Below are 11,755 nucleotides of genomic sequence, written 5' to 3'. Positions count from 1 at the left end.
TGTGATTTAAATCAATGTAAGCAAATAAAAAAAAATTAAAAAATAAACTTCTTTCAAGTCAAAATATTTAATTGATGGTGTATCGATGACATTTATGTTATTATGTGTGATGTCTCACGTTTCTTTTACACTAGGTCTAATTATTGTGGTCTGTCCGCCTCCGTAGTGTAATGGTCAGCACGCTCGCCTACCGTTCTGGAGGTTCTGGGTTCGATTTCCAAGGGGGGTAAAATAAATATAAGTGATTTTTTCACAGTAATATTTATTCAATATTACCCTGGAGTGGTACCTGAAGCGGAAGACTGATCACCTTTCCTTCATGTGTAAACGATCAAGATAACACTGCGTTTATATGACGCAGTGCCCTATGCACCATTAGGGTGCGGATAAGGGTTTTATTATTATTATTATGAAATATTATCTAACCGCAACTATTATACTCGTCCAGAAATTATAATGATTATTTTTATTTATTATTATTTATTATTATTATTATTTATTATTATTATTTATTATTTATTATTATCCGTGGAATTTGATGGTCATTAAAAATGACATAAAGTTGGTAATCCAGTTGAAACTGATAAATTATATATCTCGTTTTTTTTTAAAGTAGGTACCGACCGATTCAACACACCGCTAAAAAACACAAAATTGTATTTACAACATTTTGAGTGTGTCAAAATACTTGTTCACAAATCTGGATTATCTCCAATTAGGAGTTATTTTTTGCATTATTTTTTGACATCTCAACAAAGATGATCTAAAAAGTCTGATCAATATAATATAAGATCAATATATCTAGAAGTTCTCTAGTGAAATTCTATCAATTCAAGCACTATGATTCGAATTTGAACTATATACATATATAGAAGTTCCAAAAATTTGAGTAGTGTGATTGTCAATCATAAGTAGAATTGGCGAATGTTACACGTGCGTAAACTGATAACTTAACCAAGCCTATGACGGTCGTAAGCCCTGTAAATGCCCAGAATTCCATATTCTTCTTCATCTTTGTTGAGATGTCAATAAACATTATGTAAATTATCTAAATGATACATTTATTTATTTTTCTTAATACAAATTACAATTTACAATAATGTGGCACATTTTACAATACTTGTTTATAAAGTAATATTTCATTAAGGCCCAGTATTCGTTAAGTCGCAACTTAATATTCTATAAATTCAGGTAAAATTTTACGTAATTGTCTTTTTTCTTAAAACACACCGTTTTTGCATTGAAAAAATATGTTTATCTTCAGTGGTCAAGAAAAGAAGAGTTTATTTTTTGACATCTCATCAAAGATGAAGAAGAATATGGAAGTCTGGGCATTTACGGGGCTGACGGCCGTCATAGGCTGGTTTAAGTGATCACTTTACACACGTGTAACATTCACCAATTCTACCCATTATTGACAACCACACTACTCAAATTCTTGGAAGTTCTATATATATAAACCAATTTAGAAACTTTGTTCATGGATTTTCGGATCTCACATACTAATATAAGAGTTTCTGCTTAATAAAAAGCTTCTTTACATCTCACCAATAGATGTCTCTAGTGAAGTTCTAGTGATTCATGAACAAGGTTTCTAAATTGGTTTATACATATAGAACTTCCAAGAATTTGAGTAGTGTGGTTGTCAATAATGGGTAGAATTGGTGAATGTTACACGTGTGTAAAGTGATCACTTAAACCAGCCTATGACGGTCGTAAGCCCCGTAAATGCCCAGACTCCCATATTCTTCTTCATCTTTGATGAGATGTCAAAAAATAATATGAAAATAACTCCTGTAATTGGAGATAATCCAGATTTTGTGAACAAGTATTTGGACACACTCAAAATGTTGTAAAAGAAGAGTTATTGAAAGGTAAGGAGGTAAAAAATATATGTATATATTTTTTTCTATAAGTATCTATGTATTCTAAAAAATATCCAATATATAATGCATTTTTAAAATAATCGGGCGTAAACGGACATGTGGCCTCTCCGATGGTCTCCGTTACTATTTTCTTGTATTTTTGTTATACTTTGTGGCGCATTTTATAAACTTTATAAAATAAAAAATAAATACTCAAACCTGGTTTTTAGGGACTTTTATTTTTGATTTTTTTTCCCAAGCGGTTGCGACAGACACCTTGTCATCTTCAGGGATGGATATACAGTGCCTGATTGTAAAACATAAAATAAACGTAATATATAAATAAGTTTAATCGATCGTTCAATTTATGTAGGTGATTGCAATCAGCCCCTAATACAACAGTAATTTCACCTGAAAGATAGTGAGTCATTTCAACCCCTTGTCATTTAAAACACATTTCCCCTAATTCTTAAAAAAATAAGCTTGTGAATTTGCCCCGGTTATTGTTTCAAACCACTTTTTGTAAGGGTGGAATTTTTCAACAGATAATTAGTGGCACATTTTATAAACTTTATAAAATAAAACAACTTTTTATCGGTACACTTTTTCCAACCGGTTTCGACAAGAACCTTGTCATGCTCAGGGTTTGAGCTTTGATCTTTCCCTTTTCCCTTTTCCTCCCTCCCTTCCCTCTTCCGGGTATTTATATGAAATTACATATGGCTCACTCCTTTCAGCAACGTCGTATCGCTCACTCCTTTCAAGAACGTCATAAATAAAAAAAAACTTGATTTTTCAGAAAAACGTTTTTTAAGTTTAAAAATATAATAAAATGTATAAAAAATACGTTGCACAGTAAAAAGTTCAATAAGTGGCTTGACATTTATTTTTAATACATTTTATTATATTTTTAAACTTTGTAAACGATCTTCTGAAAAATCAAGTTTTTTTTATATATGATGTTGCAAGGAGTGAGCGATATGTGAAATTTTGTAAATGGAATATATTGTATTTAAAAATCCCTTTTTTTTGTTACTCGTTAATGTAAATGTATTGGTGTAACTAACTGTTCTGTAAAATTTCCAAATAAAACAAAATGAAAAACTAAAATAAAAATAAATCATATTACTTATATTTCTGATTCGAGAAGCGTATGTCGTAATAAAAGATTGATATGGCGTAAATTATTTGATAAATGTTCAACGATAAAAGGTTGTAAGCTGAGTTGGTCGAACAATATAAACGGTAGGTAGGAAAAAGTAAACATCTGTTCGCCCTTTACCAAAATAACGACGCTACAGAAATAGATAAGTAAGTACCTACCCACGCACGTACACAATATGTAATAATAGTGAAGTATTCAACGATTTTTCTTGAACAAAAATTTACAATGAAGCGGTACTTTAATATTGTTGATGTGTCAATTTCCTGTTGGATATTAAATCAATCTACATATCGCTCACTCCTTTCAAGAACGTCATAAATAAAAAATCGACAATTTTCAGTTGTGCATGTTTAGGAATGCCCAGAAAATGTACTATATACCAGCAAAACCGGCATATATTTTGACTTAATATTTACCCGCTACAGGGCAGAAAGTGTTGTTTTTGCATTTTGAAGAAAAGGTATTGTTTAATTTTTTTTTTTAAATACTAAATATTTTTCAAATGGAGAAAAAACCGTCAGGTTTTACCTAAAAAGATCTGTTTCACAGTAAAAAGTTCAATAAGTGGCTTGATATTTATTTTTAATACATTGTGTTATATTTTGAAACTTTAAAAACGTTCTCCTGAAAAATCAAGTATTTTGATATACCGCTCACTCCTTTCAAGAACGTCATAAACCAAAATTCGTCAATTTTCATTTGTGAATGTTTTCGGAATGGCCAGAAAATGTACTATATCCCAGTAAAAGTGGCATATTTTTAACTTTATATTTACCCGTTACAGGGTAGAAAGTGTTGTTTTTGCATTTTGAAGAAAAGGTATTGTTTATTCATTTTTTTAAATATCCTAAATATTTTTCAAATGGAGAAAAACCCTTCAAGTTTTACCTAAAAAGATCTGTTGCACAGTAAAAAGTTCAGTAAGTGGCTTGATATTTATTTTTAATACATTGTATTGTATTTTTAAACTTTAAAAACGTTCTCCTGAAAATCAAGTTTTTTGATTTATGACGTTCTTGAAAGGAGTGAGCGATATAATCTCTTATATCCGATTATAATACTTTGAAGTCATAACAAATTAATACAAAATTGATTTTAATATAACAAATGATATTCAAATGCATTAACCTTTTTAAATATATCAAAATATTTTTCATTACGACTTTTTTTTCTACGTTCGATATAATGTATCGATCTTTTTTTCAAAATGTTTATTAAAAACAAAAAAGTACTTGTTTACAAATAGGTATTCTATGTTTCAAGACATATTAAAAACAGAAAAGCGAGTGTTTTTGCCTAGAAATTTCACTCATGAATTACTTGAAATTATAGTAACTTTAAACATAAAGAGTAAATCCACTCACGAGTAGGCATAGGCTATGAAACTTAAAATGTTGAAGCCTGAGTAGGGTCATGATAAGCGGTGTTGCATAAGCCGTAGCTAGATTTCAGAGTCACTTGAACGTTAGGTAATTTAAACAAAAATGATTTTAAACAAATATATAAAATATATGAACAAGTATAATATAAGCGAGCTAATATTAAATTAAACTTATAATATCAATTACGATACTTAAATTTAAGATATATTCTGAACTAAAACCAACCAATAATAAAAGTTGATTTCAAATGATGGCGTAAAATCCATAAACTTTGTTATTGTTCTTGTCGTGGGAGTACATCAAAATTCATAAACTTTCATTGTAAATCACATTTTGCAGAACGCGGAATTAAAAATAAAGGCGAAAGACCCACGTATCCAACAACATAAACTTGAATATTTTTTCTTATTCTTAAAAAGCAAAATCCATATTCATACAAAAGATATAGAGCTATGTTTATAAAATATAGTGGGCGCTTTGCTGCATTATTTAAATTTCCATACTGGAGATGTGGCGTGTGTGTACTACCAACCTAGCCATTAAAAATAATTAATATTAAAAAAACAACATTTTGAGAATCAGAGTATTTTGTTGTATGTATCATCAAAATGTGCATAATTTTATTTTTTTGAAGATTTGAAGCGTGTTTGAATATTTTTCAATGTTGATTTATGGAAAATATTGGCTCAGTTTGTAAATAAAAAATACGTTTGACGTTTATTTTTTTCCGGCGCCGCAAATTGTGTTGGCAGCATCGGGTGACGCAATGCGCATGCGCGATAGGAGCCAATAGGAGCCGAGAGTTGGGCGTTGACGAGGCTTCAAATATCCGTTAACCGAGGCAAAGAGATCACAGCGAGCTTAATCTCCGTTCGGCTCGAGCGTTCCGTGCAGTACAATTTTAGTTTTTTATAAGTAACAAGAAATAATTCAAAATGAGGGAAATCGTGCACATTCAGGCTGGACAATGCGGAAACCAGATCGGCGCCAAGGTAATTAGTGACTTTACTTTGGATTACAGTGCTTTTTTCGATTTTCTGACTTGCGCCGCTTGCCGGCATCCCGACATTTTGTCGGCCGGTTCAAACTCGTATAAAGTCGCGTCTGCAGTGCTTTTTTTGCCCTTCGAGTCATAGTTTAATAATCATTCTTCATATTAAATCGTACATATCATGGTTTTATGGCGACTTCCGCACCCGAATACCACTTTGGTTAACGGTTGGGTGTGGCGTGGCACACAAGTCTGTCTACCCACAAAGGCACTCAACAGCTGCTGCCGAAACAAACAAAATCACACAAAAAGAAACGTTATTCTTTTGTTTTCAGCTATTTCCAAGTTCATTTGTTTGGAATTTTAAGTAAAAAGTTAACTTTTGTGACGTTTAGCTAGGATCAGCGGAACAATCGATACCATACCTTTTCCGTGTTTAGTGCTCTTGTTGTGAAAGTTTTTTTATGCCTAATAAAGTAATAGCCGGTTTCTTTATATGGCGGATTATGTTAACACCCTAGAAATACGTGATATGTCGTTATTTTTGATGTCGCGGCTATTGTGAACCGGGTCTTGTCGATTTTTTTCTCTGGAATTTTCTTGCCTTTTTGAAATTGCTCCCAACGGTTTTTGTTGCCGGCGCGGAGCGAACAAAGGCATAACGTTGAACGAGCGTCAATTCGTTATTCCCCATACAAAAATTACCGCATTCGGCGTAATAACGCGCCTACAAAAGCGTCGTAACGATTATTTTCAAGGTTAGGATGCCTTCTGTGCCGTTTTTGGTCGCTATTTGCCGCATCAAAAAATGTCGGACCCGCTATGGTCGAAAATCTGCATTTTCAGGTAGTTTTAAGGAGAAACGCATTTATTTCATGCATAAAAGGCGAAATTTCAAGTCTCTATGATGTATTTGTGACCAGTAAATACGATTTTTCTTTAAATCAAAAATTCTATATGAAAATTGTAAAATGCTAGAAATTTCGGTGAAAAAATGGCTATCACAATTATGTTGTCGAAAAATCATGTATTTTTATGTAGAAAACATTTAAAATGTTACATTAATAACATAAATCATTACATTTTTATCCTGAAAGAGTACTCCGGCCAAATAATAAATTAATATACATATAATCCCGACTAAAACATCTATATCATTCTTTCGTTTTATATATAAAAAATCATTGTTTTTTTTTGTTTTATGACGTTTTTATATGGTGTAATTTTAACACTTATATGATAAAACTAGATTTCATGTTCTTTCGCCTCGTCCTGGCATAATGGTGCACAAGGCACTGCGTTACATAGTTTATATTATGCAATAAGAAGTAAGGCTTGGAAGTGTAGAGCCGCGCATGCCAGTCTGACTAAAATCCATAATACTCTGCCTTAATCAATACAAAACTTGAAATGTATTCAATATATGTGTATATTCTTATATAATATTCTTGATGTTGTTTAATTTACGATTAAGATAACGCTGCAGCGTTCAAATATCCTACTTTCTGATCAATCACCAAGTTAGTGCACTCCTTTCAAGAACGTCAAAAATCAAAAATCTTTATTTTTCAGGAGAACGTGTTTAAAGTTTAAAAATATAATACAATGTATTAAAAATAATTATCAAGCCACTTATTGAACTTTTTACTGTGCAGCAGATCTTTTTAGGTAAAACCTGAAGGTTTTTTCTCCATTTGAAAAACATTTAGTATATTTAAAAAAATAATTAAACAATACCTTTTCTTCAAAATGTAAAAACAACACTTTCTGCCCTGTAGCGGGTAAATATTAAGTTAAAATATGCCTCTTTTGCTGGGATATAGTACATTTTCTGGGAATTCCGAAAACATGCTCAACTGAAAATTGACGATTTTTGATTTATGACGTTCTTGAAAGGAGTGAGCGATATGTCATACAGCCCACTTTCATGCTAATAGTAACCCATTATAATCCTTATTACACATTGTGTTTTAGGTTATATTAGTATACATGCATATCTGCGTACTGTGATGCCTCTAGCGATATCCTTCCCAAACCTTCTGCCTACCTTGACTATATACTCCGTGCACGCCACTTCCTATGCACCACCGAGTGCAAATAAGAATCATCAGTACTTATTTTTCGAGGTCATTCGTATTTATAGATTTATCTCGAGTTTTTTCTCGTCTCTGATCTCATTGTCGGGATTTAGCAACAGCGCGCGGCGCTCTATCCCCTCCACGTACTTCCTGCGCCGGTAACGGCGGCCGAGTGCATCGTACCACCGTGGCCAGCCTACCGTGCAGCCCGTTCTCTTATCTGGGACGCATTGTCCCACATTCTGACGTCACACGTCTTCAATCGACACATGAAAAGATGAAAATAACATTTTTCATCTCAATTTTTATCGTAACGAGAAATTACCCAAATAAAGATATAATAGTTTTAAACCAAAATTTTCATGAATATAGTACTAGAAATATGGATAAAAAATTGAGACTGCCATTTTTGAAAGAAAAAAAGAGTCGCAAAATTGTATGATGTACATATCGCTCACTCCTTTCAAGAACGTCATAAATCAAAAATCGTAAATTTTCAGTCGTGCATGTTTTCGGAATGCCCAGAATATGTACTATATCCCGGCAAAAGCGGCATATTTTTAACTTAATATTTACCCGCTACAGGGCAGAAAGTGTTGTTTTTGCATTTTGAAGAAAAGGTATTGTTTAATTATTTTTTTTAAGAAATAATATTTTTCAAATGGAGAAAAAACTTCAGGTTTTACCTAAAAAGATCTGTTGCACAGTAAAAAGTTCAATAATTGGCTTGATATTTATTTTTAATACTTTGTACTATATTTTTAAACATTAAAAACGTTCTCCTGAAAAATCAAGTATTTTGATTTATGACGTTCTTGAAAGGAGTGAGCGATATAAGGGTTTGAAAATGTATGATGAGATGCCTGAATGTATGAGAAATAAGGATAAACAAATAAGACTGCAATTTTTGAAAAAAAACCGAGTCGCAAAATTGTATAATGTATAAGGGTTTAAAAATGTATGATGAGATGCCTGATTGTATGGAGAATCTGAAAGAATTTTAAAATAAATGTTTAGTTTACTGTAAGAAGATGTAAGTATATATATGATGTAAATTAAGTGTAAAAAATAGTTTGTATTAAATTTAATATAAGTTAACTAAAGAAATACTAGGCTAGGATATGTAGGCTACACGGCCTACACTAAGAAGCAGTAGAAGAAGAAGACTAAAAATTTCACGCGTTTCGTGATGTTATTATTAGCTATGTTGGTACGTTTCGTGACAGCTGTTTCGCCTTATAGCCAAAAGTTAGAAGCTTCCCATTTCCAGCAGTTACCGGTTTTCGCATCCCTGGTTTAAGACTATGACAAACCATACTCTTTTACGTTTTGTTTTCCAATCAGAGCGGACTTGACTTTTAAAATAATCTCGTTTTGGGCAAATGATGTCACGCTTGTTACGAAAAACATCTGGCCAAGTAATTACTCGAGTCATATTTTCACAGAATAACAGCAAATAGCGAATGATACGATGATATTTTAAGCCCGTTTGATAAAATTATGATAATTTTAATTGGTATCGAACAGGGTAGGACTTACTTCAGAAAATATTAATATTTATATAAATATTATATTGATTATTATAGTGATTTTTTCACTGTCATATTTACTCAATATTACCCTGGACTGGTATCTGAAGCGGAGGGCTGATCACCTTTCCTTCATGTGTAAACGATCAAGATAACACTGCGTTTATATGACGCAGTGCCCTATGCACCATTGGGGTGCGGATGAGGGTTTTATATTATTATATATATTAATATTTGACATCTCTTCAAAGATGAAGAAGAACATGGAAGTCTGGGCTGACTACCGTCATAGGCTGGTTTAATTTTGTCAAAAATAATATGAAAATAACTCCTGTAATTGAGGATAATCCAGATTTTGTGAACAAGTATTTGGACACACTCGAAATGTTGTGAATTTTTAATTTTCTTAAAACTAGGTCTTACACGATTTCGAGCTGGAGTATTTCCATAACTCGGTCTAAAACGGTTTTCGAATTACAATATTTCTTAAAAGTCGGTCGAACGCGGTTTTCAGATTGCGATATTTCCTAAAACTCGGTCTAATATGGTTTTCGAGTTCCAATATTTCGTAAAACTCGGTCTGATATGGTTTTCGAGTTCCAATGTCTCGTAAAACTCGGTCTAATACGATTTTTTTTTAACAAATTCCAATATTTCTTATATTCGTTCAAACCCTCCCGCACCCGATGCTGCATACGACGCTGCGTCATATTAATGCAGTGTAATCTTGATCGTTAACACATGAAGGAAAGGTGATCAGCCCTCCGCTTCAGGTACCAGTCCAGGGTAATATTGAATTAATATTAGAGTGAAAATATCACTTATATTTATTTGACCCCCCCCCCTCTCTGTGAATCGAACCCGAGACCTCCAGAACTGTAGCCGAGCGTGCTGACCATTAAACTACGGAGGCGGACAACCTAATACGGTTTTCGAATTCCAATATTTCGTTAAACTCAGTCTGGCACTAGAAGAAGAAAAAATAATATTTGACGTTCCGGATTCAATATTGTTAACTTCCTTCCTATCGATATTTGGAAACCGGATTGAAAATACCGGATTTGGACTGTCGCAAATATAGCTAAATATGCCCTAGTCACGAGATTGTGTTATATTCGCTTATAAGCGCCCTTGAGGTAGTATTTTACAAAAATGGCGCTTAAAATTATCCAAATTTATTATCATTATTCCGGCTCTCTTCACTATCAGATTTTTTTATTATTATTTTTACAATGCCCTGTAAATTTTTTATCGGTATTAGTGTGCTATTTTTTTATACTTCACATCGAAAATTTTATACCATTACTTTTATCGACATGTCTAATATAAGAAAAAAATAATTAGGTATAAAATATATTAGGTTTTATACCCATCTTCTTCTTAATCCTGTTCGTACGCAATGGTGCATAGGGCACTGCAGAATATTGTTGCAGCGTTATCTTGATCGTTACTTACACGAAGGCACCGTTGGGTGCGGATAAGGGTTAGAAAAAGTACATCTGTATGAGAAATAAATTAGTGGAATTATTTTATCAAATCAAATAAAATTTTAATGCGTAATCAAATAATCACAATATTGAATGAAATTGTAAAATTGATCAAAGGGAGTAGGATCAGGTGAGCGGTTGAGGGGGAGAGGTAGAGGAGGCGAATTCCCGAGAATCCGTAATGATGGCTGACTAAGCGATATTTTAGCGAACGGTGAAGTAGAATTTTTCAGTTAGGCGTTTCGTTTTGTAATTTATGTGGCGGGTTCGATAACCGGCAGCGGCACAACGCGGCTATGGAGTCATGAATTTCCGCTATGAAATATTGGCCTCCTCATCAACTTTTATTAAAAATACATTAAATTAAATTAAATTTTATTAAATTTTTATTGGTAGTATTGCAACTATAAGTTGGTTAATATATTTTTTTAAACAGGTTTTTAAACTAAAAATCATTTTATTTTCAATAAAATTTGTCATATTATGTAAAAGTTAATTTATACTGTATTGTTTCAATGTAGTGCCTTATGCGCCATTCGGTAGCGCTGAGGATTAGAAGGGGGCAAAGATGACCACTTTTGTAACTTTGTTATGCGATTTTTAAAAAGCTGAAACATTTTTAGCTGTTGTAATTTTTAGTATATCGCTCACTCCTTTCAAGAACGTCATAAATCAAAAATCGTCAATTTTCAGTTGTGCATGTTTTCGGAATGCCCAGAAAATGTACTATATCCCAGCAAAAGCGGAATATTTTTAACCTGCTACATTAATATTTACCCGCTACAGGGCAGAAAGTGTTGTTTTTACATTTTGAAGAAAATGTATTGTTTAATTATTTTTTTAAATATACTAAATATTTTTCAAATGGACAAAAAACCTTCAGGTTTTAACTAAAAAGATCTGTTACACAGTAAAAAGTTCCATGTGTGGCTTGATATTTATTTTTAATAGATTGTATTATATTTTTAAACTTTGAAAACATTCTCCTGAAAAAATAAGTTTTTTTTATTTATGACGTTCTTGAAAGGAGTGAGCGATATGTGTTCCTTTAAAAAATACGCTTTTAAAATTTAATTATTTAGTAATAAAACACTCTTTTTGTGATTCGTCGTTCACTTTGTGTAATACCACTTAAAAACTGTTCTTCACGACTTACGGTTTCGGAATAACCTTAAAATGCCATTAAAAAAGAAAAAAAAATTGATTTTATTTTTAGTATGTGTATGTATACCTTCAAAAACTACACTTTTAACGTTTA

The 11,755-nt window shown here is 32.3% G+C and overlaps 1 protein-coding gene across 1 annotated transcript in view; it reads left to right on the top strand.

The window, feature by feature from the left end:
* The first annotated feature begins 5,264 nt into the window (after window positions 1–5,264).
* LOC148301608 (tubulin beta-1 chain) overlaps window positions 5,265–11,755 on the top strand; it is a 19,777-nt gene continuing 13,286 nt past the window's right edge. The window contains exon 1 of the mRNA XM_088273007.1: window positions 5,265–5,404. Coding sequence (XP_088129133.1) covers window positions 5,348–5,404 — 57 coding nt within the window. The 5' untranslated portion in view covers window positions 5,265–5,347. The remainder of the gene's footprint in view (window positions 5,405–11,755) is intronic.

This window comes from Brachycentrus maculatus, unplaced genomic scaffold, assembly GCF_059751285.1.
Source record: "Brachycentrus maculatus isolate JH-2025_06_01 unplaced genomic scaffold, ASM5975128v1 h1tg000536l, whole genome shotgun sequence".
Classification (NCBI taxonomy): Eukaryota; Metazoa; Arthropoda; class Insecta; order Trichoptera; family Brachycentridae; genus Brachycentrus; species Brachycentrus maculatus.
Note: the sequence above shows the minus strand (reverse complement) of the source record. Positions and strands in the feature narration are given on the sequence as shown.